Source organism: Chiloscyllium plagiosum, unplaced genomic scaffold, assembly GCF_037043375.1.
Source record: "Chiloscyllium plagiosum isolate Xiang-an unplaced genomic scaffold, Cpla_swu_hap1 HiC_scaffold_5, whole genome shotgun sequence".
NCBI classification, from domain to species: domain Eukaryota; kingdom Metazoa; phylum Chordata; class Chondrichthyes; order Orectolobiformes; family Hemiscylliidae; genus Chiloscyllium; species Chiloscyllium plagiosum.
The window spans coordinates 59,356,548-59,384,253 of record NW_028270143.1 but is presented as its reverse complement, the minus strand read 5'-3'; the positions used below and the strand labels follow the sequence as shown (position 1 = coordinate 59,384,253).

General features: G+C 39.8%; 1 protein-coding gene across 8 annotated transcripts in view; it reads right to left on the bottom strand.

Moving 5' to 3' along the window:
• LOC122549908 (tensin-3) overlaps positions 1-27,706 on the bottom strand; it is a 439,923-nt gene that overhangs the window by 120,328 nt on the left and 291,889 nt on the right. For all 8 annotated transcript variants that reach the window (XM_087987222.1, XM_043690124.2, XM_087987223.1 and 5 more), the window contains 3 exons: positions 17,755-17,805; positions 11,970-12,092; positions 246-310 (listed from right to left, as the gene is read on the bottom strand). In XM_087987222.1, the coding sequence (XP_087843348.1) occupies positions 246-310; positions 11,970-12,092; positions 17,755-17,805 (239 nt within the window). The remainder of the gene's footprint in view (positions 1-245; positions 311-11,969; positions 12,093-17,754; positions 17,806-27,706) is intronic.

Sequence of the window (27,706 nt, the reverse complement as noted above, 5' to 3'; positions counted from 1 at the left end):
CATTTGCTTGCCCTCTATGTCTCTAGCAGTTGTTGATTATACAGAAAGGGTAGGGACTGAAGGGCTTAAGTCTTCAATATGAGATGTGAGGTATAAGACAGTATGATTAATAAGTTCCATTAGCAAACAAAAATCTACGCACTTATATTTTGAAACTTCGCTGTTAAGGAAAGTGATCCTTTGGAATTATAAAGACAGTATAAACTTGTGTAAATTAAGAGCATAATTCAATTTAGATTTGTTACCTTGCAGAAATATTGGTGAAGTGCATATATGATGAAATAACCACTCCTATCCTCCCTTTGCCTCCCTGTAGAAAATAAACAGTACAAGTGAGACAGTTTCTTAGAATGAACAAAGCCACAAAAGATGTGCTAGCTCCATTATTGCTCACAGTGGTCATAGGTGGACAATAGTAGGAAATGGTATCAGGGAATATGTGTTAACATCAGGTTATTCGTGGTGATATTTGGTTGCATGTATTTGTTACATGCAGAATAAAGTGTCCCAAAAACAGGCTACCCAGTTACTGATGAGTTTTGAAATTACATAACTATGTAACAGGGACAGAACTTTATAGAATCTGTTCCGGTGCCGGGGTGGGGAGGGTTGGCTTATCCTGCCTTCACTACCTCTTCAAACGTACAGTGCTAATCTCCTGCTTTTGCTATACATTTATACACAACTTCTATCCAAATAGAAGTTTTGATCCCTTGTACACACACTTGACTAAAAATTGTTGCTTATTGAATCCAGCAGACATGACAGTGATATTTTTGACACAGTCATGATATTTACTCTATTTAAGGAACTTGCACAAGATCAAGTTGTGAGATCTGTTTTTCCGCATTCAACTGCGGTGGAAAGTTTCTCACAGGGTTTTTGCAAATGGTACATTCAATGATTAGACAACAAGGCACAACATTACAATAAGTATAGAGTGGGGGCTAAGTGAAACAGTAAAAATGAATTTGCTGGCAAATGGTTTCCCAGGAAAGTTAGCTCTCTATTGGAAGAAACATTGCTAATTCGAGCAGACTTTGTTATGTTACAGTTGCAATAATTTAGAGATTTTATGCCATATGTTACAGTGGCTTGGAAACTCAATGAAAGGAATAATTTAGGCATGAAACTATTCATTTAACTGAACAGTATTAAATGTTATCTGATATTAATAGGACTGAACATCTAAAGTTTGCAGTCAAAACAAAGTACTCCTACTTAAAACTCAATTAGAAATGAGCTCTTGGCTCCAGATTCTGGGAAACTGCACCCTATCTACTCTGTTTATCAGTTGTTCATGAGATTTTGCTTCATTCCGTTAAACTCATACAGCTACTAATATTTGATTCTGATTAGCCTTTACATCGCTCAGAACTTTCCTCCTTTCCTATTTCAATCGAAGAGCAAACCAAAGCAGGGAGATGTCGTTTTCGCTCCACTTTTCCAACTCTAAACTATTTTTTTGCGATGACAAAGCATCAGAGGTGGTTGTAGCTAGCTGAAATGGCTTGCCTTCATGTGAAAGCCAAGAGAGCAGGTGTCGTTATTGTAGATGCCAACAAAGCTGAAAATGCATTCTTATTACATTTTATTACTCAGATCAAACAGGGATCAAAACCAAAAGTGGGACTAACGATTGATTCCTACCTTTCTCCTTCCTTAACTACAACGCTGAAGCAAGCTGACATCATCGAACAATGTTGGGATAGTAAAGACCTGTCTACTCGGCTCGCAAAAAACCCTTCTCCATTTTTTCCTTGGATGAATCAATTGTTCAGTTCCTTCTAGTGTTATGTTTCAATATGAAACACACGTCTAATTATACAATTCCCCAGCGTTCCCATTTAAAACTTTCAACACAACATTCACTGGACAATTAACTGTACAAAGGTACTCCTGAGAATAACAGCACTGTTTGGAAATGTAATTAGTTGAAGTAAACTATTTGCTTCCAACCTAAGCTAAATAGTTTTATTTGAAATTGATCATCAATTTGCTCCCATGCCAAAGTTGAAACAAAAGCAGATAGTTTTAAGAAAATTGCCAACAGAGTGAGTTTTGAGAAGATTTGTAGCTGGAGTTGAGATTCTGGATGGAAGTTTGCTCGCTGAGCTGGAAGGTTTGTTTGCAGACATTTCATCACCATACTCGGTAACATCGTCAGTGAGTCTCCGGATGAAGCGCTCGTGGCATGGCCCATTTTCTATTTGTGTGTTTAGATAATTGTAAACAGACTGCAGAGTGACCAACACTTGAACTAACTTTCACACTGGCATCTTAACCAAGTTCAGTGTTTCGCTTCTACTCATTTTCAGTTTGATCTGGAAACAGCAGTTCATATCTTCCAAGGAGTGACATCGGACTGCTGCTCAGTTCAAACTTTCCCCTGATTCCATGAAATAACTGCACAGAAACCGGTATCCCCTCACCAGGTCACCCATTATCCACACGAGCATAGTACATGGGCTGTGACCAGCCCGCTCAGAGCCAGTCCCTAGAATGAGGACACTCTGAAATCTCCTGTTTATTTTTATTTATTTTATTAAACAAATTACAAAACAGTTTACAAAAAACATTTACAGCTGTACACAAGAGACAGCAATTTTACAAGGGAGAGGATCAGCAAAGCCAGGCCCCAAACCCTATCGTTCAACCATTTTACAGGGAGATGAGGACAAACCTCAAATCCCAGTTCCACATATGACAAGACAGTGACAATGACATTTGTACATTAGACAATACTGTTACATACAAAAGTGCAGACAATACAGACCCAGCAAGCCCCCATCCCTCCCACCTTCCCGACCACTCTAAGGCAGCCTACCCCTACCCACCTTCCAGCTCTCGGTCCACCCCATGCCCCTTCCAGTTCTCGGTCCGCCCTGACACACCTTTCAACCACCTCTAGGACAGCCTGCCTCAGTACCTGCCCAGGGTGATAGCGGTCAGGACAGCCTACCCACCTTCCGGCTTCACGAACCACCCTCAGCACCTTTCGACTACCTCTGGGGCAGCCCGCCCCGGTACCTGAAGTGACAGCACTGAGGACGGCCACCCACCTTCTGGCTCTCGGTCTGCCCCTACATACCATTGAGCTCTCTCCCACTCCAATGCACCATCCGGTCAGTGGGCTATCCTGGCACACCTTCCGGCCACCTCTACGACAGCCCGTCCCCTTCCCTGGGACGACAGCATGCAGGGTAGCCCACAAGTCTTCCGGATATCAGCCCGCCCCTACGCACCTTCTGGCTCTCGGCTGCTCTGACACCTTTCGACCACCTCGAGGACAGCTCATCCCGATGACCCCTTCTCGGGACGACAGCACTCAGAACGGCCTACCCACCATCTGGCTCTCAGGGTGACTGGCATCAGGGTGGCTTACCCACCCTCCGGCTTTCAGGACAACCTACCAACCTTCAGGTTCACAGGATGGCCTACTCACCCTCCGGTTCTCGGGGTGACAGCTTTCAGGACGACCATGAGCCTCCCAGCTCACGGTAAGGCCTGCCAGACCCAGGGACACGCAAGACAGTGCAGGTGATAGACCCAGGAAACACCACAATACAGTTAATTACCAAAAAACAGAGTCCTTTCTGGTACACAGTCCAAATCTATGCAGTCTTCAAAATTTAGAATCCATTTCCAGGAAGAGTCCACTCCAGTATACAATATGCAATGTCAGAAATAGAGTCTGCTCCAAACTGCAGAGTCCATTGCTAAAAACAGAGTCCACAACCAAGGGCAGAGTCCACTCCTGAAGGCAGCAAATGCACACCCCACAGCACACAGGTGTTTAGTCTCCATAGAGTCCTGGCCCAGCCTTGGAAAACCAGGCCCACTCACAGGAACAGTACATTGTACAGGTGCAGTTAACTCACAGGGGTTTGGTCCACTCCTAAAGGAAAGGTCTGCTGCCAAACTCCAGGATATAGCAACTGCTCACCTCCCAGCCCACACACAGGTGTTCAATCTTCAGAGGCCCAGTCCCAGGGCTAGGCCTCCCCACAGGAACAGCTCCTCTGGTGAAATGTATGTCTTCCACAAGTGCTCAGTCCAAACACCAATAAAAAGTGAAGACACATACAAAAAACAAAGGAAACTAGAGTCCAAGGGCTAAGCCATACCATAAAATTATTATCCTTTTCTCAAAAAGAGTAAAAAGAGAAAAGAGTAACACACAGGCTGTAACCAGCCAGTGAAACAACAACCCCCTAATGACAATTGAGTTACACCTGAAACACATTATGTGCATCAGGAGTTTAACAATCAGCATTCACTAAAAGGAATGCCGGTTAACAAACTGACTAAATAATTCAGCCAGTTCAGGAATCAGGTTTCCCCCTCCAAAAAAAAAAGGAAGCAGAAACTCACAGTAACATACTGACTATAGCACCAGCCAGCACAGATTCAGTCCCTAGAATGAGGACACGCTCTGTAATCTCCTGTTTATATCTGTCAGGCAGGGCTCCCTGATTGGGACATGTTAACAACCTCAGTCAAGGATCTTTTAGTCAATGAGATCCACCTGGTTCTGGTTCCAATCACTACACCCCACATTTCTTACCAGGTCGTCCATGTGTGTTTTTACCAAAAATGTGGAGTTCAACATCCATTGGAAAGTTCTATTGAACCACAGTAGAGTTAGGGAAGACAGAATGATGACCTTTTTCAGGCACTAGTTGTGTTGTGCCAAGTTTAAAGGTCCAGTGTGAATCTCACTGAACAGGTAAGGATATGGGGTGGGCAGAGAAAGTAATTGGGGTCTCAGTTCTCAAATTACCCAGGCACTCGTGTTCTATCTGTCGAACATTTCTTGGGAAACTATCCAGTTAAGTAATTTGGAACTGCCTGAAGTATCCAAATCTAGCTTGAAGTAGAAGATTTTTATGGAGTATTGCAGGAAGCCGGTGGTTTTCCCATTGTTAATTAAGTCTTCTCAGATAATTCCCAGGTAGATGAGCCTGTCAGGACCGCCATGGGGTCCTGGCATACAGCTCGGGTTTAACGTCCAGTCACTGATGATCCAGTGTTCAGGAGACTGGCACCATTTCTTTTGGAAAGCCATAGTATATTCTGTTACAGAAACTGATCCCCTGGGAGACAGGAAGGCAACACAGGATCTGGGTGGATTAAGATGTTACTCTTCTAATATTTAACAAAACAAAGTTGCAATGACTTAAAATCTTAATTGCATGACACATGCCAACAATACAAAGAGTTTCCAACTTCAGCTCAAACCTTCTGTTATAAAAACACGGCTTCAAACAAACACTTTCTGTCAAATCAATGAAGCCCTCCTCCTAGATTCAAAATGATCACTGTGGATTTGTGCTTTTCTAGTACAGACAGAGAAGACAAGTGTGTCACGTTGAATGGGCAAGAACAAGCAAATAAAAACCTCTCAGCCAAAAAAATCTACACCATTTAGAGTAGGCAAGTTCTAACACTCAGTCCTAACCAGGTGTGAGATATCTCAATCCCATTGTTTGGAAATCTGAGGCACGTTGCCAAACATATCTTTGTTGAATGATTGTGCTCCATGCAAATTGTCCTGTAAAAGCCAATGACAGTAATAATGATTGTAAAAAAGCAGCCGAGCATTCCAGGAAAACATAACCTACCACAATAGCATTTGCCATGTCCCTTATGTACATCAACAGTCCTCCATTCAAAGCAATATAATTATTAAATCGTGCTACCAATGTTTTGTTTTCCCCCATCCATTTATTTTATTTTTATTATTCAATCTAATTTAGCTGGCTTATTCTTTCTGAAACTGACATTGCAGTTGCATTAATGGATGGGAGACTGCAATGGGAAATTCTCTGGGATTCAATGGTTTAATGTCACATAAGATAAAGAACAGTGGTGAGCATTTTCACTAGTTTTCACCACTTTGTGATGACCACCTGAATAAAAGGGAGATCTCAAGGAAAAAAGTAAAAAAAACACACCGGTTCCCATCTAATTCTTGGCCCCATCCTTAGCTATGAACTGGGGGGTAGGGGTTGGGCAAGCTAGTCACCAACAGTACATGTTGCTGAATTGCCATTCCACCAGAGAGTCTTGACCGTGAAGTACCGGCAGATTAATCAGCTTTGGAGGTATGACAGCAAACCTCAATTGTGTCCTCACTCAATATGAAAACACTTCTGAGTACAGGACATGAAGTCACAATAACAGACAATGGTAGCAACTTAGAAGCTGTTGACAGCAGATGACAAATCGTAAACCTTTGTGACTCATTAATGCAGTGACAAATATTCAGATTCACATTTCTTCATGATTTGTTTATATTGCATCTAACTTCACTACATCTTCTAACTTCAGTGTGCAATGCCATTCACCAGAAGTCAAAGCAATTACAAAACTCAGTCGCAACTCAAAGAGAGGAGAGGCTTGAATTTGCAGACCATTTAATTGCAGTGGTCCATGCAAGTCAATTTAGAAAAGAGAACACATTGCTAAAGCAGACACCAGAACACGAGATGGAGCATTATTTCACTAAGATCATGCTGGGGAATATATAGCCAGTGCATATCTTATGAAACGATGCACCTCTCACATGTCACTGACTTGGAAGCTGATTTGTCTGATTTTGTTACCAATTTAGATTTTTAGCAAAGCATGCCATCAAAAGTCAATACATGCACCATCCCAATTTAACACGACTATTAAATTAATGACCACTGCATAATTACTCACAATACAACAGGAAAACAGTTAGATTCATGCATATGTTATTGTTCTTCATGTTTGCATGAGCATGTACTCTATACTGACACTGAAAAGTTTGATGAGTATTCAGTATTCTTGGTAGGGTTTTCCTTTTGGAGATGTTAAATTAAAACTATAACTTCTTATTCTGTGCATTCAGATAGATGTTAATTCTACCATAGCACTTCTAAAAACAAACAACAGAATTCTAGCAGTTTGGAATTTTCTCCTTTCAATCAATATTACAGTTAAATCAAAACTCCTGCAGTTAGTGGGACTTTGCAGAGAGTGAAATGGCTTCAGCATTTATTTACTGAAAAAATTCAGAAACAAGAACTCCCAGTTTGCAGAAATGGAAACCCTACAGCATGATGACACCAGTGAATTACCTCTTGCTCTCCTCTTTCAACAGTCGAAAGGATTGTTCCCTCCCAAACAGCTTGATCCACTCTCTAATTGCCTCAAACATCTTCCCTTGCAAACACAGGAGATGCAATATCAGTTGTTTTATGTCCTCTCATCACACTGTCTTATATTCCAATTGCTGAAAATGTGTTGCTGGAAAAGCGCAGCAGGTTAGGCAGCATCCAGGGAACAGGAGAATCGACGTTTCGGGCATAAGCCCTTATATTCCAATTGCTTGTTCTGGATGAAAGTGATTTCCTTATACATCTTTGAATTCAGTATACTGTATTCACAGCTCATAATTCAATCTCTTCTACAATGGGGAGACCAAATGCAGATTAACTCATTCTGCCATTCAGTCAACAAACTGAGCTCAAACTTCTAGTTGATTGACATTTTATTTTATTATTAATTCTTTTATGGAATCTAGATATCTCTGTCTGGGCCAACACTTACTTCCCATCTCTAATTATCCCCAATAGCACCAACAGTGCTATTAGGAAGGGCATTCCAGGATTGAAAGAATGATGATACAGTACCAAATCAGGATGGTGTGTAGTTAGGAGGGAACTTACAGGTGACAGTGTTAGAAAGAATCTGCTGTCCTTGCGCTTTGAGTAACCGCGGTCACACTTTGAAAGGTGCTGTTGAAGGAATTTTGATGAGTTGCTGCAGTGCATCTTGTGGATGCCACAAACTGCTGTCACTGTGTGTGGAATCAACATGGACAGTGTTTTGCCATGGCTCATTCAGTCTTCAGTTGCTTGTCAATGGTCACGCCCAAGATATTGTTAGTGGGGGATTCAACAGTGGTAACATCAGTAAAGGAGAGAAAGTGAGGACCGCAGATGCTGGAGATCAAAGTTGAAAAGTGCGGTGCTGGAAAAACACAGCAGTTCAGGCAGCATCCGAGGAGCAGGAGAGTCAACGTTTCAAGCATAAGCCCTTCATCAGGAATGTGGCGGAGGCCGCTGAGAGATAAATAGAAGGCTAGGCTCAAGGTGGTTGGGACGGCGATGGGTAGATGCAGGTGGGGTGTGATAGTGATAGTGATAGGTCGAAGGGGACGGTGGAGTGGATAGGTGGGAAGACAGATGGACAGGTAGGACAGTTCAAATGTCTGTCTTATTCTGGTCTTTTTATGGCTCAATCTCATATATTGTTCTAAGCTCAAGGCAAACATGAAAACTGCATTTCACCCCTCATTTATGCATTTTACAACCTTCAGAACTCAACACCGAATTCAACAATTTCAGATTCTATCTTTTGTTCACTTTTTCCTTTGACATAAGGCAGCTGTTAGCAAACACTTTGCTGTTACCATTTACATCTTCTTGAGAGCTATCATTTGGTTCTTTCCTTGTCCCACGACCATTCCTTCCTGCCTTATACAAATATTTTTTTGTCATTTGATCACCGCTGCTCACTACCCTATTTCAGACATTCCCTTTTGTTCCTTTCTCCCCTTCCATCTTTCCTGTCTCCATAATTGCTTCAAACTGTTATTTTTCTAGCATTTTTCATTCTGGTGGCGAGTCACAGACTTGAAACATTAACTTTATCCTTCTCTCCACAGATGCTGCTCCATCAATTAAGTACTTCCAGCATTTTGATGCCACTAAGTGATGAATGCGTAATTCCATCTAGATCTTACACAACTACAAACAAAAAGTTTATTCCTCCAATATTCTCTTCCAAGAAAATTGATCTAACTTGTCACATGAATAACGCAGAAAAGTGAAGCAAGCACATGTTTTGTAATAATCAAAACAAAGACATATATAGACATATAAACAAGTTTGAAGATTTTGAATTTGATATCTCATAATTAAACTTAATTTAGGTGCATACAGTTAAGCTCATGTAGAAGAACATCTTGACCTTTATTTAACAGGTCATTCTACTCTGCCGAATATTGGTTTAATATCAAAACCTGCACAAGGACAATGCATTGCCAAGTTTTCTCAGCCATGTACTGTGACTACATTACTGTAACCCACATTCTATTCTGCAGTTGTGTTATCAAAAACTATAGATTATACAATGACATTTCCAAGGCACTTTCTGTAGAAATAAAAGGTTTCTAAAGATCCAATTTTTTTTGGAAAAAAATTATAGCACACCCACATATTTGCAAAGTGAACAGTTATTAGTCCCATAGGCAACAGTTATTAGTGTTAATAATTTGAAAACTTGAAATTGACTGATTTTTATTAGACAAAGTTATAGAGACAGAATGGAGCAAAAGTATGTGTCATCCATTAAAATGGTGGAACAGGCTTAAGGGCATGCATGCCCTACTCCAGTTATTGGGTTTTCCTGACATAATTACTGTACTTGAGAATTCAATGGTTAAAAAATTGCCACTGCCAGATGGGTCTCCCATACAAGACACACAGGAAGGGATTTGCTCAAGAAATTCATTTCTCATTATTCAGTTTCAATGCTCTGTTGCATAAAGGCAGTCCACAATGTTCCATGAAATCATACGAACTGTTGCTAGCCTGTTCCCAGTTAATTGAACCCGACTGGATTGATTGCTACAATACATTTTTGGAGAGGTGAAATTTAGATGGTGAAAGGGAGGAGGGAAATTAGCTGTCGGTTCTCATGAATGACCAACACTCAGAGATGCCAATTGGAAAGCACTGTCTGTGTGCAGACTGTAAAGCTTGACAGGGATGTCCATTTCATTGAAACATTCATCAATGGATACAAATGAAGATTACTAATTTAATGTGTGCAAAAACATAAACCACTCTACAGAGAAGGGAAAAGGAGTATAAACAAAGAACTTGAGAAAGTGTTTCTTTAAGATTCATGAGTCTTCTTTCAGTAATGAGTCAGATAATGTTACCACTCAGTACGGAACTGCAAGTTTTAGAAATGAAGGGATCATGGAATCTACCAAAAATATTCTGCTCATTTTCTTTTTGGAAAAAGTGTGACAAGTAGAATAGCACTCACTGTAGTTCATATTTTAAAATGACCAATACTATATAGAGTCATAGGGTTATACAGCATGAAAACAGACCCATTTGGTCCAATTTATCTGTGCCGATCAGATATCCTAAATTAATCTAGTCGCATTTGCCAGCATTTGGCCCTATCACTTCATCCAGATTCCTTTTAAAATGTTGTAACTGTATCAGCTTCCACCACTTCATCTGGCAGTTCACTCCATTCACGCACCATCCTCTACACGAGAAAATTGGCCCTTAGGTCCCTTTTAATTCTTTTCCCCCCTCACCTTAAACCTATTACTTCAATATAAAACAAAATACACTGATGTTGAACTTGCACTTTTGCAGTATTGTTTATCAGTTTATGAAATGCAAAACCAATGCAGAAACTAACTGATGAGCAAATGTATCATTCACCTCTTAGCCCTAATCTGACAGATATGGTCAGGTATAGCTCGTCATAAGCTTGTCACTTGTTGTAAGTGACTCCTCTGGCACTAGAGTCCAAAACTGGGACCTTGAATGGAGTATAACCATAGACCTAATCATGGCTTAAAAAAAAATCTTACTTTTCCTCAAAATATGGTAGAACTGACAAAGAAAAATGAGAGCAAAACCAAAAGCAAAATGCAAATGGTCCAAAACATTTTGTCATGAGTTTCACAAGTTAAAATGTCTTGAGTTTCACATCCAGTGGTGACTAATTTTCAAAAGCTTTTGATCACAATCCTTTATATCCTGGATATATAATCCCTAACTACATTTGCTTGAAAAGAGCCAAAAAAGATAAACGCAACTGATTTTAGAAAGTTTTTTTCTTCCTTTGCTGACTTGTGATTTGTGTTTGGATAAGGTTGCACAATTGTTAGCAGCCAAGCAATACTTTACCAAAAGGTCATTATTCATAAACCTTGACATTCAATTACAAAAGTCTTCAAGCCATCCTGATCCATTCCCCATACAGGTATGCTTTGCAGCATGCCAACCAGGGAGAAGAACACAGGCAACATTCCTTGCACTTGCCTGATAATACAGAAATCACTTATGCCGTCTCTGCATCCAACCCACCCAACTCACTCTCTATTCGCCTAAAACCTGAAATCAACTATATCATCGCAGACTAAGGATCAAACCCAGTTTAGTAAACACAAATTGCTTTTATTCACTACACTGAGGGATCTTGTACCAGGACTAGGCAATACATTATGTGCTACTCCTTTCATCTTGTAGACCTTGCTTTGAGAGCAGCAAGAGGAATTATGCTGCTTTTTCCTGTGGAATCTGTAAAGATCCAACAGAAAATAAGATTGTGTTACCTCAAATCAATTTTTGTAGCTACAGGTTCCCAGCATAATCCTATTCACAATCTGCCACCTACTGGGGCTAAATCTATAATATTGCTCAAAGTAGTCACAATAATGGTAATGAGAATGGAAGTACTTTTCTGAGCTTGTCATTGAGGCAATATCAGTAAAATAGTGCAAAGAAAACATTACTCTGTATCAAACCATTCTCTCGTTCAGCTCAGAAAAATACAACAGTAACTACAATCAGTCCAAAATCAAATTCTACTTCACAGAATTAGCATCCCTCAGACAACAAATGCAACTGCACTATTGAGAGGCTTTTTCCTGTTTTCAAAACAGGCATGCTTATAATCTTTGAATCATATCGTCCATTCAAAAAAAGGCAAGTTATTTTTGTAGCATGATAGAAAGTATCCTTTTCAAGTCCAGTGAAGGGTCTTCAGGTATTCAAGAACTCTGATCTGACCTGATCAAACTTTATAAGACAAAAGACAATGTTCACAAAGTAAATGATTATGGATTAACATGAAAGAGTTAGGCATAAAAGTGCAGTAGCAGTGTGGAATATGCTTACCCTGCAATGGATAACCACCACATGAAGTAGGTCACTGTTTATCCATGTCTCCATAGATTTGCATATGGTACACATTTTATCTAGTGGTGGCGCATGAAGGTCAGGCCAACCTACATCCATCACCTGAAATGTGAAGCAAATTTTAGTTTCTCAAGAGTTAACAAAAGACATCTGGTAAATTACTTTTTAAAGACTGCGTGTCTTGTTTTAAAGCAAAACTTCATTTTTCAGAGTTGAATCTCAAAATTAGGAAAATTGAAGATGCTTATCCATCAAATTCATTGTAAAATTGGTCATCACAGAGGAAGTAACAATGTTACAAACAATGTTTGCAGGACATTTAAAACTTTTAATATTTCAGGCAACCATATAATTGCCATGTCTGCAATTTATGTGATTTGGAATACATGAATATTCAACTTTCTCCAAATGTGAAGTCATGAATGACAAAGATAAAAGCACTTGTTTCTTTCCACCATTTGGCAACTACAACCATGACTTCCAACAAACAGCTGCTTTTCTAAAGAACCACTTTGAATTAAAAAAAATGTAATGTTGAACCACATTTGCATGGGCAGACCCATGTGAACCCTTGTCCATCTAAAATGGATTTTAAAAAAGCATGCATTCCCAATGAAACTAATAGGAATTCCTAAAACATGTGGTTTTAACCAATTTGATCACCAGTTGAACAAAACGGAAATTTCTGAAATTCTTAGATTGAAAAGAGTAAAAGTCAGTGCAACAAGGGAACTATTAAAACAATGATAATAGGTTGAGGTTAATGGGCTGTTAAAGGAAAACAGAATATAAAACCTTAAAAGCTCAGCGAGCAAACTTACATCCAAACTTACGGTAACTTATAGCAAATGAATAAAACTGACCTAGAAAAACCACAGGGTTAAAAGGATCAAAAATTATGAAATATTTTCAAAACAGAAAGTTGGCAAAAAGTAGAGTGTTAACATTAGGGATAATCGCCATATGGTTGATGCAACTGCAAATGGTCATAAAAGAAAACAGTATATATCAGACATGTATCTGGAGAAACAAAGGAGCTGAGTGACATGTAAGAATGTACAAATGAGAAGCTGAACAGTAAATTGTAAGGCTCCTCTGGGATTCCCAGGCCTCTTGTTCCTAAATTTCTAACATTCCTATGAGAATATGAGAGGCATTCTCACAATGGAGAATGTTCAATTTCTCTCCTCTTATTTCACCAATGAAAGATTGGAAAGGGTGAAATAGCTTAAACCATATACAGTTCCATTTTCTCCATCAATTGCAACCCATTCAATTACTTCAGCAGTAACACATTCTTCAGTGGACGTTATTTAATGATGTATATGAAGAACTGCCAAAATGAAAATAAAAATGTGGAGATCAAAGTGCCAAAGAAGTGATTAAAATAATACCATAGGCATAAATGGCAAGTCATTTTTTATGTAAAATATCATTAAAAGAGGGATCAAAAGTTCTTAATCACGCCATCCAGGACTAATTAGTGTGCAGCATGAGGCATACACTGCTATGCCAATACCTTCAGGGTTCAGAAATCTTCTGTGACATAATTATATTGCATGATCCACATCCCATAAAGGGAAAGCCACCCAGGGGATAATTTTTAATCTAGAATCCTGCTGATCAATTGTAACTTTTAAAATTAATGTTTGGGGATGGGAAAATGTGATTTCATGTTGTTGGCTTAATTTGAAGACAGTTTCTTCAGTGATTCCATTTGTTGCAGCCTCTCAGGTAGAACTGAAGTCTGTTTTTTAGGGAGTGGGTGGAAAGTGGCACCATTCTGAAAACAATTGATGAAACCGTGGAAACATAGGTGTTGTCATAAAGAACTTTGGCTTCAACAAGCAAAGAGATGTTTGGGCTGGTTCCCTGGTCTGCTTCCAAAATAGGCAAATTGCAAAAGATTTGAGGGTAGTAACAAGTAATAAATAATAGAGATCTGCATCATGAAGTGTAAAATAAACATAGCGCTTTGCAGCACGTTTGAAAGCTGCAAAGTAACTTATAAGTCAAAATCAATGACAATACCAGCTCATGTATGAACATATGTGACAACGAACAATAGTGACGGGGTGAATAATGACCGATTTTATAGGGGCAGCTTGAGCTAACTTTCATCCAGCATCATTACAGGATATATGCCCCAAAGTCCTCAGACATTTTTAAAATTTCTTCATCTACAGGATGTGATCATCATTGGTTAGGCCAGTATTTATTTCCCATCCCCAAGTCCCCTTGAGAAGACAATGCTGAGTTGCTTTCTTGAAGCATTGAAATCCATATGGCATAGGGACGCTCACACTACTATTACGGCAGAATGTCCAAGATTTTGACTCAGTGACAATAAAGGAATGACAAAATAGTCCTAAAGCAGGATGATGCCATGGAGGGGAAGTTGCAGACAGCACTATTCTCATGTATCTAATGCTCTCGGTGATTGAGATTGTGGGTTTGCAAGGTGCTGCCTGAGAAGCCTTGGTACATTACTGCTTTGTGACTTGTAGAAGGTACACACTGCTTCCAGTGTCCATGTATCGTAAAGGGAGAGAATACTGAAGGTGGGGGATGTAATGCCAATCAAGCAGCTGTTTTGCCCTCAATGATGCCAAACTTGAAGTGTTATTAGAGGTGTACTCATCAAACCAGTTGGAGAGGATTCCATCTCTCTTCTACCTTGTGTCTTGTTGATTATGGATAGTCACTGAGGAGCTAATGCAGTATTCATAGCCTCTGATCTGCGTTTGTTGCCATTGTATTTATATGGCAAGTCCAGTTCAGTTTCTGGTCAATGGTAATCCTCAAGATGTTTAGTGATGGCAATGCCACAAAATGTCATGAGGAGATTGTTAGATTGTTGGTGATCATCATTGCCTGACATTTGTGTGATGAGAATATCACCTGTCAACCCAAGCCTGAATAACATTAACACAATTGCTTAAATGCTGGAAAAGAAACTAGATTTATTTATGATATTTGGTTGGCATGGATGAATTGGACCAAAAAGTCTGTTTCCTTGCTGTCCATCTCTATGACTCTATCTGATTGGTGCTGAACATTGTGCAATCATCAGCAAACATCCCCACTTCTGACCTTATGATGGAGGAAGGTTGTTAAGAAGCAGCTTAAGATAGCTCAGCCGAGGACAATACCCTGAGGAACTCCTGCAGAGATGTTCTGTCGCTGAGATGACTGATCTCCAAAAAAGATAACCATCTTCCTTTGTGCCAGATATGATTCCAACCAGCATGAAAGCTTTCTCCCTAATTTCCACTGACACCAGTTTTACAAGGACTTCTTGATACCTCACTCAGTCAAAAGCAACCTTGATGCCAATTTTCACCTCCCTTCTGGAATTTAGCTCTTTCATCTATGTTTGAAGCAAGGCTGTAATGAGGTCAGGAGCTGAATGGCCCTGGCAGAACCCAAACTAAGTGTCAGTGGGCAGGTTATTGCTAAGTAACTACTGCTTGCTTGCACTTCAACGTCATCTTCAATCATTTGGTTGACTACAAGTAAATTTGACAGTAATTGGTAAGGGTGACTTTATTCCACATTTTGTGGCCATGTCATACCTGGGCAATTTGCCACATTGCCATTATTTTAGCTGAACCAGAACGGGTTGTCCGGGGATGGTGGTAATTTCTGGGGGACAAGTTTTCAGACTATGTCACAGTCTTTGCAGGAACCAGTGCCTTCAGCTGTTTCTTGATATCATGTGGAGTGAGTTAACTCAAGACTGCAACTGTGATGCCGGGAGTTCAAGAGGAGGCAGGATGGTTCTTTCACTTGGCACTTTTGCTTGAAAATGATTGCAAATACTTCAGCCTTGTCTTTCACACTGATATTAGGATGGGGATCTTTGTTGAATTATTCATCACCACTCATGACTGGATGAGCAAGATTGCAGAGCTTAGATCTGATCCGTCGTTTGCAGGATTGTTTAGCTCTTTCTATCATGAAATGCTGCCACTGTCTGGCATTCAAGCAGTCTTGTGGTATACCTTCATCAGGTTGACACTGGCATCTCTTGTTTTTTGATATTCTTGCTGCAGTTCCTGGAACACCCTCCTGCACATTTCATTGAACCAAGGTTGATTATCCAATTTGATGGTCAAGGTAGAGTGAGGAATATGCCAGGCCATGAGGTTACAGATTGTATTAAAGTAGAATTCTTTTGGGGCTGGTGGCCCAGTGCATCGCATGGATGCCCAGTTTTGATTTGCTAGTTCTGGTTGAAAGCAGCCCCGTTATGCAAGCTAGCCATGCTACAAAACCCAATGGAAAGTATCCTCAGTGTTAGGTTGAATCTTCGTTCCCTTGGTGTCAGGTGATCACTCCTACAAAGAACTGTCAAGGGAAAGATACTTCTGTGACAGGTAAATTGGTGATAGTAATTTCAGTAGGTTTCTTTTTTCCTCTTGTTAATTCTCTCAAAAGGTACCACAGGCCCAGGCTTGCAGCTATGTCCTTTAGGGCTCGGCTAGCTCAGTCAGTAGCAGCATTACCAAGCTAAATCTGGGTGATGAACATTGAAGATGCCCATAGATTTTGTGTCCTGGCCATCTTCAGTGTTTCGCCCAGGAGGAGTACTAACTCAAGAGCTGAAGGAGGGGTTGCTGGTACTCAACAAGTGGTTTCTTTGTCATCTTTGACCTTCTTTTACGGACCATCTTGAGGTCCGTAGTGAATTTTGAAGACTCCCAGGTCAACTCCCTCTCAATTGTGTAGCACTGGGCCATAATTAGTGGTGGGTCTTCTTGCCAGTCACACAGGATTTGGCCAGTGTACTGGACGTAGAACTACTAACCAAAGCACACATTACAGATAACGCCAAGTGGTTGCTTGACTGGTTTCTGGAATATCTCTCCTAATTTTGCCACAAGCCCCCAGATGTTAATGAGGAGGGCTTTGCTGGTCAATAATGCTGAGATTGCTATTGCCATTGTCATTTCCAGTTCCTTGGTCAGTGCCAGGTGACCCAATGCACCACTTACTGGTACGCACTTCTCAGGCACTATTAATTCAGAATGTCGTCCTGTCCAGAAATAAAACTGGAGCATTGATTTTCCTATTTTTCAAACAAGGCAGATTAAAAAAAAGCCCAAAAAAGCTTCCATAGTAAACCGTTAGACATAGATAAAACTAAGTCAGCACTGCTGCTCAACAAAACAAGATTATTATACAAAAACATATTCCAATTAATTAGGCTGCTCATATTAAACATTTAATGCTGGGAAAAAGTTGCTTATTTCATAATGATATCTTCTTGCATATTACAATAGAGAATTAACATTCTGTACATTTAACTTCATAATCTTACTTTTTTCAAAGACTATTTAAGACTGTTTTTCAGCTTGTCAAAAGTGTAAATGTAAACAAGCAAATGAAGTGGTGGTGAATAAATTGTTATGGATTCATGAGAAATGGTGAGGAATCTCAAATGCAGCATAAACATCAGCATGAACCGGTTGAGCCAAATGGCTTTCAGAGCCATACTGTATCTTGAGTGATATGACCTCTTTGACAATGGTCCAATAAATGAGAAAATGTAAAACTCAACAGACAGAATGCAGGTTTAAGCTAACCAAATGCATAAAACCCAAAAACAGAAGTGATTCTATACATTGATAAATAGCATTACAAAGTTACAGCATGTCAGTCACGTGATACGATACAGTATTGAAATTAAGGTTTGGGATCTTTTGAACAGAGATTAGACACGCACAAAACCATACTATAGAAAAATAAAGCAATGCTGTACCTTGGAGTTAAGCTTGACAAGGTCATATCTCCTTTCAGAAAGGTTGAATACCTGCAGAAAACAAAGGACTAAATTGGTCAATAAATTTAGCAAAGTGATAATATTTTACTAGCATTTGTAAAGCTTAAAAGTGGCCAATGGTTCAATTGAAAAGACCATTGAATATAATGTGGTAATTTGATAGACAACTCAAAATATTTCTTATTTCTGAACCATCTGTGCACTGGTTTATTCATCAAAACATTACTTTTTGCCATTTATGCCAGACAATTCTAACTCAACGGAAACTGCTATTAACTTAAAGATTATTCGTAACCATAAGAATTCTGGTTTAATCCATTATTTTCTGTATGATGTTTACCATAGACATTCTATAAAAACACAATGTGGAGAGTCATCTATTATTATTTTACAATTCTCCAAATTTTTTGACTAATTATACTTTGAATCAGATAGCTCAGACAAGGCCTTTCAGCCCATCAAGCCTGCACCAACTAAACTACTCTAAATTTGCCCGAGTCTCAGTTTCCAGCACTTGCTCATAGCTGTGAATGTTATGACATTTCAAATGCTCATCCAAATGCTTTTTAAAGGTTGTGAGTTTTCCTGTCTCAACTATCCTCACAGGCAATGCATTCTAGATTCCCACCACTCTCTAAAAATGTTTTTCCTCAAATGACCCCAAAACCTCCTCCCTATCACCTTAAAATATGCCCCCTTGTTATTAACCCTTCAACTAAGTCAAACAGTTGCTTTGTATCCACTTTGTCCATGCCCCTTATAATGTTATTCACCTCAATCAGGTCTCCTCTCAATCTTCTCTGCTCCACAGAAAACAACTTGTGCTTATCCACGCTCTATTCGCAGCTGCAATGCTCCACCCCAGGCAACATCCTGATGAATCTTCTCTGCACCCATTCCAATGCATTCACCCCCTCCCTATAATGGGGTGACCAGAACTTCACATATTACTCCAACAATGGCCTAACCAAATTCCTGTACAACTTCAACATAACCTTCTAGCTCTTATAATCTATGCCATGGCTAACATAAAGGCAAATGTCCCATCTGCCTTGTTAATATCCGATTAACCTGTCCTGCCGCGTTCAAGAATCTGAGGACAAACACCCCAAGATCCCTTTGTTCTCTGAGTTTCTTAGTGTCCGACTTCTAGACACTCCCTTTCAAATAGTATTCCATAAAATGTGAGCTCTTTCAAATGAGATAGCAGCCAAAGCACATAAATACACACATTTTGTTGGGTTGGAGGTCACTTATTACAGAGCAGGATTTCAAATGGCAACTGAGAACTCATCCCAAGAAGACAGTCCCTTCCAAATCTCAATGGCAATCTCTTTCTCGCCCCAGTGCAACTAATTTGCTTTTACTGTAGAGGCATCATAGCAGATACTGCTCATCTCAAGTAGTTTTCCAGTTTCTTTTAAACTCCAAACATTCTCCTTCTGTTACTTCACATTCTCAGAGCACTGAAATGAAGATCCATAGTTCAGTCTCTTACTTGAACTCATCCTTTCCCAAGCATCATAACTGAGAGTCTATTTAGCTTCCATTGTCTTTCACTGCTCATCCAGTCCTCAGGATATCAGATCCCAAGTTTACTCTCACCTGCTCATTACTGTATCATTTGAATCACATTATGGCCGGGCTGGGTGACGTGCTGGCTAAAAAATATAATTTTATTTTGAAAACTAAAGTGCAAGTGTGCCATTGGTCGATTTGGTATTTGACCATATGTGTCACAGAGCATAGCAACTTGGCAATGGAAACTATCTCAAATCATCACCTAAAGGTGTACCAGGCACCACAGATACTGGAGTCTCCAATGCAACAAATGTCACACATGCCAACTCAAATAGAAAATAGTGATTTGTGTTTACTGAAGCTGTTACTTTTATTACAGCTGACTGGAACCATCATTATTTTTCAGGGATTTTAATTACTCAATTACCAATTTCTTTGAATTTGAGAGTTTGAACATTCCAATAAAATAGATATTTTATGTCAAACACAGTGTACTTTAATTTAGGTTGTTGCTGAAGTGAGCAAACTTTGACAGCTGCATTCTATTAGTGCCTTTTCACTGGGGCTGTTTTCCTGGAGTGTCGGAAGCTGAGGGGTGACCGTATAGAGGTTTACAAAATTATGAGGGGTATGGATATGGTAAATACACAAAGTCTTCTCCCTGGGATCGGGGAGTCCAGAACTAGAGGGATTCGGTTTAGCCTGAGAGGGGAAACATATAAGGGGCAACTTTTTCCATGCAGAGGGTGGTACATGTATGGAATGAGCTGCCAGAGGATGTGGAGGAGGCTAGTACAATTGCAACATTTAAGAGGCATTTGGATGGGTATATGAATAGGAAGGGTTTGGAGGGATATGGGCTGGGTGCTGGCAGGTGAGACTAGATTGAGTTGGGATATCTGGTCGGCGTGGACAGGTTGGACCGGAAGGTCTGTTTCCATGCTGTACATCTCTATGACTCTAAACAGGAAGCCAATTAGAAAACAAATAAGCCGTACAGGACTGTCACGACAAAACACTAGGCAAGTTGTGTTAATCATGTAGTATTAGCACTTCACAATTTTTAAAAGGCAAGTAAATGAGTTGCTCTGCAAAAAGCATCCATTTTAACGATGAACTTCATATTGTAGCTGCAATGTTGTAAAGTATCCTGATGCAGTAGGTACACACTGCAATTTGAAACAAATATTTTTGTTTATGCACAATGATGTGTGTGTGTAAAACATATACACAATAATGAAGCTGCAACATACTACAGTTGTCAGTGTCTGTGCACATGGCAAAACTAACTTGCACATTAACGAGAAAATACAAGTTTACTATAACACATTATAATATTAATACAGGTGTAAAATATTCAATGGAAATAACCAACCACTGAGTATTTGCAAAGTGAACAGCCATGGGTAATGTCGAGAGGACAAGGACTTCAACTGAAATTGCGAACTTTAAATCTGAATGTGCATATTCCAAACTGATAGATTTTTTTAAAAAACCTGTACATCAAGACGATGGTCAGTTACAGAATCAGCATGTGTGATGAAGAAGATTGCTGCAACATCATGTCAGCCAAATAGGGTGAATCATGTTATGCACAAAAGTCAACCCCTTTTCTGAGCTCATCTGAAGTGCCGCTGATTATACTGACAAGAACATCTCAAGTTCAATTCCTAATCTGTGCAGAAATAGTTGTTCTCAGTAAGGGCAAGTATTTAATAAGTGCTCCTTGGCTCAATAGAGAAGAAAGAATTGATTGGCTCTCTAGCAATTCTGTTGCACAGTGCTTGTATGTGAATACTGGTTGAAGACAAAATAAAATTACCGTTGTTCTTTCATGGCTGAATAGTTAGAGAAAACTATTTTAACAGAAAATAGAAATGTGAACGATAAATAATAGGTGAAATTAGAAATGGTATCTGTTGTATGTGCATCCTACCTTTACAAGAGTTCACATTTAAAAACTTCATGTGCTCTGTGTATACAACGTTGCAATTATACCTGGTTACGAGTCTATGCTATCAGTCTGCATGCAGCAAACACAGAAATCAATTGGGTTGTTGTAATGACTGCTTCATAACTAATGAAGTGTTTTACTGTGTTAAATAAATAAACCAATCATGTGAATCAAATCCTGACAAGTTACTGGTCATTAATATGACAACATCTGTATCCAGAAATAGGCTTTCCAAAAGAAAGGTTTTCTGTTCAATTCCAGGCAACTGTGCATTCTCAAAAAAAAAGCGCTATTTAGTGCCAATATCTACACCATATAAACTCAGAACTGTAACAGCCCATAAGGGGGCCATTTAGGTCATCATGTATGCACAGTTACCGTGTTCTCAAATATGAGTTTTGTAAAAGCAATTACAGTTTATACAAGGAAATATCAGGATGAGAAAAGACTGTTTTAATCTTCTAGCTTATTGTCGTGTGGACCATGGTTGGAGGAACTACTGATATTTGTTTCCAGCCTAATTGAGTGAGCTTTGAAGAGATCACCACTGGATGGAATGTTAATTGGCTTGCAATACTTTAGAGTAATAGGGAAGTGAATACAAGTCTTTGGCATGCCATTTGATAATTATTTGCAAGGTGATTTTGAAGGGACAGGATAGTATCTCTTGCACGTTTTATGTTAAAAGCTTTAAATGATAAAACATGATTAGTTTAGAGGTGGAATTCAACTTAAGTAACAAATCAAGTAAATCCAGCAACATCATAGTTAAAAACAATATATGTATAAAACATGCATCAGACTAACTTTCAAAACAGCATTAGAGAAGGACTAGAAAAGGCCTTTAAACCATTTAGGCCTTCATGATTCTAAACCTCCCAGTTGAAAATCAAATGACCTTACTATTTTCATTTCTACAACTGTCCAAACTGGACCACTAGTTAAGTGCAGCAAACATACTAAACTTTCCTGTTCTGGCCCATGGGACTGCTTCATCACATGTCTTCAGTACAGCTTAGAAGGATGATCTGAATTTTGCAGCTATTTAAGAATTTAAAATTCTCACCCTGAAACTAAACCCCACCTCCCTGGCATGATGCAAACTGTGTTGAGCATCAGGATCAAAATTTCATATTTGTTTTTAGCAATAGGCTTTTTTCTCAATATCCCGAGCGTCCAAACCCTGGCTTGGGATGTTACAACATGATGGATGCTTTGAACGACTGTCAGAATGGATACTGAAACAAAAGCAAAAGATGACAGATGTTGGACATCTGAGGGGAAAACGGAGTGCTGGAGAAACACAGCAGCTCTGACAGCATCTCTGACTCAAACGTTAACTGCGCTTCTCTCCTCACAGATGCTCCCAGATCTTCTGAGTTTCTCCAGCACTTTCTGTTAGACTGTAAACTAATGTTATTCAGGTCAGCACCTCTCTGTAGTCGAGAGAAATAGATTCTGTTTTGCCTGAGAAACTTTTTATTAACTTTTTGTTTCTGCTTTTTAGAACTTCTTTCATAATTACTCTGCTTAAGGTAAATGAATAGATTTTTCTAATCATTATTACTAGTTTCATAATAATTTAGAATATTATATCGTATTCAATTCACATGGAAATTATTAAGAGTCAAAGGAATTTCTTCACAAATAGTGCTGCACAAAGAACTGATAAGATGGCAAATTCAGTTCATGATTCCCTACATGACAAATCTTGGTCACAGCCTTTGGGAAAATATTCAGAGATCATGCACTTCTCCAGAAGAAGAAAGGGAAATCAGAATCTATTCATCAGTTTTTTTTCTGTAATCACTATGCTTGGGGGCTGATGTGTGTTAAGTGTTGTCTAACTTGTCATTTCCACAGCCCAAGGAAATCCAGCCTACCACACTCCAATCCATTTGTTCTGAGCTGACTGCCAAGCTTGCTGGCCTCATGCAGCCTTCAAAGACCAACAGATTTTGAGCTTCACAGACCATTAGCTGTGTTCTACTTCCCAGGGGATTCAATGGTGAGAAGTTAAGTGTTTGTTCTTCTTTTCATCGGGGTGAGTATTAATGGATTGGGGATGTCAGGAGCAAGGGCAGAGGGGTAGCCTTTAGAGGCCATGCCTTTGCCCCATCCTCTTGTTGGGCCGAAGGGCCTGTTTCCACACTGTATGGAATCTAATCTAGTCTATTCAAGACAATTGGAGGCACCAATTGGAGCTAATAACGGAGGCAATGGGCGAGTGGCATTGTCACAAGACTATTCATCCAGAGACCCCAGAAATGACCAAGACATGAGCTCAAATCCGACCATGACAGATTTGGATTCAATGAAAATTCCGTAATTAAGAGTCTAATGATGACCATGAAACTGATGCCAACTTGTCGGAAAAATCCATCTGCTTCACTAATGTCATTTAGGAAAGGAAATCTGCCATCCTTACCTGGTCTGGCCTACATGTCACTCCAGACCCACAGCAATGTGGTTGGCTCTTAACTACCGTCTGGGTAGTAAATGCTTGCCTAACCAGTGACACCCACATTCTGACAGTGAATAAAAAAAAACCCAAACATGGCAGTCAGATTGCCCTGTTTACCCAGCTGGCAAATCAGCCACCTTTCTCACCTACTGGAAAGTTGTATAATCAGGGATATACTTTCAAGCCCCTGAAAGAGTTGCTAGTTGAACACTTAAGGGCCTGGCAGCTCACCAAATCCACCAATGGATCTTCTTGTCCAAAATCTAAACAGTGAGATGGCAAGAAGGGCCAACACATCAATAATTCCCCTCCTTGCTACCTCCAGAGAAGATAAAATTCTGTCACGAATGTCTAGTTTGAGGAGAATAAACCAATTCCCATTTACAATGCCAACTACACACATCAATATTCTCTCTTTCAGTATACCTGCTAACTGACTTGGAAATACATCATCATTCCTTCAGTGCCATTGGGTCAAGATTCTGGAATTCCTTTTCGAATGGCATTGTGGGTATACCTACACTAAACAGACTGCAGTAGTTCAAGGCAGCAACTCACCAAAACCTCTTCACTAGCAACTAAAGGATGTGCAATAAATGGTGGCCCAGTCTGCAGTGCTCACATCCATGTGAGAATTTTTAAAACTCTCCTGAAACCTTCATCTATGGTCTTTGTTATGTCCAGATGTGCTGACTTTAAAGCATTGCTGACAGGTCATTTGTTCCAATGTCAATTGCGACTAAGTTGGTAACTCTCATCTCTGAACTAGAAATTCTGAGTTCAAGTCTGACACCAGAGACCTGAACTCAAAATGTAAAACAACATTCCAAGCTGCTACGTATTTGGAGGTGCTGTCTTTCAGATGACACATTAAACTGGAGTCCCATCTTTCTTCTCACATGGCCAGAAAAGATCCCATGGAATCCTTACAAAGGAAAGTTGAGGAGCTCACCCAGTACCATGCCTATATTCATTATCTAGAGCTCCAAACATATTGTCTGGCCAACAAAACACTGCTGTTTGTGGGAGTTACTCGACACAAAGTACTGCACATCCTTCTTTGAAACTAATTGGCCTTCAAAAAATAAATTATTGGCTGTAAATTCCAGTCTGGCATCCCAAGGTTGGAAAGCATTGCAGATAGCCCCACCTCCAACTGGTTGCAATTCCCAATGTTTCAACACAAGGTAAATTACCGAAGAGCACCAGTGGATACCCTCCTAATGTCAGTGCCAAGATTGTGTCTGGAATTCCAGCTCTCCACTTTCAAAGCATTCAACATTTTGAAGCTTAACGAGGTTTGAGAGTTATCAGTCTTGGTTTAGTCAAGCATCCACAACTCTGAGATTGTGTGCAAGCTTTGATGTTCTCAAACCCAAACTGAGTGACCAGCCAGCAAAGTAGAAATACACAAATGAATTTGGATTACTAGTCTGGGTTAAATCTTTTGAACTCTTTTGTGACAAAAGAAGATAAAAAGTTTTCCTTTTCTAATTAATCAAAACTGGCAGGGTTGTGGTCAGAGAAACAAAGGTTATCTGTCAAATGGATTGATTTAATTCACAATATTTGTGAGGGAAAAAGACAGAATGATGAGAAGTTTCCTTCCTGGTGGAATGGGCCACATTTCTCATCTGTAGCACTCACTAGGCAATCCACAGAAACATAAACTAAACAGATCCTTTTGATCGACACACAAGTGCACTTCAAAAACATACAGCCCGGGAGAAGCAAAACCCTATTTCACAGCAGTACTTGAATTTATGCTTAAATTCACTCACCTTAACTTAACAGAAAATATCAGAATTTTATATCAGCATGCAATTCATGCCTGCACTTCCTAGTATCACGTGTTTGACAATTATTTTCTTCCACGTTTGCATGGTTCATTGCCCGGTCCATACTTATAATAGGTTGTACTGACGCAATCTGATTGTACATAGCTCCCATAGATCGTACAGAAAAGCATGAAATTACTTTGCCTTCAATTTAAATATCTATAGCCAAAAATAAGATTTAAGCAAAACAAAATATGTACAATTCATAAGTGGAAGAAAGATAAACACAAACACACAGAAATATTTTCTGATTTCATCTACGTTTTAAGACCAAACAATGTTGAAAGCAAAATAATTATCTCAAAGAAATTGGGGGACAAGTATCTGAATCCATGCAGTATACAAAATAAGGTAAATGAGCTTATGGTGCAGATCGAAATCGGCAGGTATGATGTGGTGGGTATCACAGAGACATGGGTGCAAGGGGATCAAGACCAGGAGATAAATATCCAAGGATATACATCCCATTGAAAAGACAGGCAGGTGGGCAGAGGGGGTGGGGTTTGCCTTGTTAGTAAGAAAATGGGATGAAATTGATAGCAATAAACAAAGGAGAGTCAGGTGATGTAGAATCTGTGTGGGTAGAGTTGAGGAACCGCAAAAGGCAAAAAAAAAAATGGGAGTTATGTACAGGCCTCCACATGGTAATCAGGATTTGGAGCATAAGATACACCAAGAGATAGAAAGGCTTGTAAGAAAGGCAAAGTTAGAGTGATCATGGGGACTTTCAGTATGCAGGCAGACTGGGAAGATCAGGTTGGTAATGGATCGCAAGTAAAGGAGTTTGTGGAATGTCTATGAGATGGCTTTTCGGAGCAGCTTGTGATGGAGCCAACTATGGAACAGGCAACACTGGATCTAGTGTTGTACAATGAGGCAGATTTAATAAGGGAGCTGAAGATAAAGGAACCCTTAGAAAGCAGTGAAAATAACAGAATAGAATTTATTCTGCAATTTGAGCAGGAGAAGGTAGAATCAGATATAATGATGCTACAGTTAAATAAAGGCAACTTTAGAGGCATGAGCTGACCAGAACCGACTGGGAGAGGAGTCAAGTAGGAAAGACAGTGAAACAGCAATGGCAGGAGTTTCATAGAATCCTCACAGTGTGGAAACAGGCCATTTTGCCCAACAAGACCACACTGACACACTGAAGAGCATCAAACCCAGACCCACTCCCCTATACATTACTCTACATTTGCCCCTTACTAATACACCTAACCTATACATCATTGAACACTATGGGCAATTTAGAATGGCCAATTCACCTAACCTGCACATCTTTTGGACTGGAGGAGGAAACTGGAGCACCAGAAGAAACCCACGCAGACAGGGGACAATGTGCAAACTCCACACAGATATTCTCCAGAGGCTAGAATTGAACTCAGGTCCCTGGCGCTGTAGGGCAGCAGTGCTAACCACTGAGCCACCATGCCACCCTCTAAGGTTCCTGTGTGGGACCTTATCACAGGCTTTTGGAAATCTTGATAGACAACATCCATCAAGTTGTCTATCCAAGTTTCTGGGAGTAATTCAGGAGACACACCAAAAATTCAGCCCGAGGAAAAAGAAGCATACTAAAGGGAGGATGAGGTAACCATGGCTGACCAGGGAAGCCAGGGACAGTGTAAAAGGAAAAGAGAAACCAAATAATGTGGCAAAGGGCAGTGGGAAACCAGAGAATTGCCAGGCTTATAAAGACCAATGGATGACAATGAAGAAAGAAATGAGGGAGAAGATTAAATATGGGGGTAAGTTAACCAGTAACATTAGGAAAGATTGCAAGGGTTTCTTTAGATATATAAATGGTAAAAGTGAACATGGGCCACCAGGAAATGATGCTGGAGAATTAGTAATGGGGAACAAAGAAATGGCTGAATACTTTGAATGAGTACTTTGCATCAGTCTTCATGGTGGAAGATGAGAATAATTTCCCAAACATTCAAGACAATCAGGGGGCAGAAATGAGTATGGTGGCCATGACCAAGAAGAAGGTGCAAAAAAAGCTGAAAAGTCTGAAAGTGGATAAACCACCTGGACCAGATGGACTACACCCAAGAGCTCTGAAGGTGATAGCTGAAGAGATAGTGGAGGCATTAGTAGTGATCTTTCAAGTAACACGGGAGTCAGGGAGGGTCACAGAGGACTGGAAAA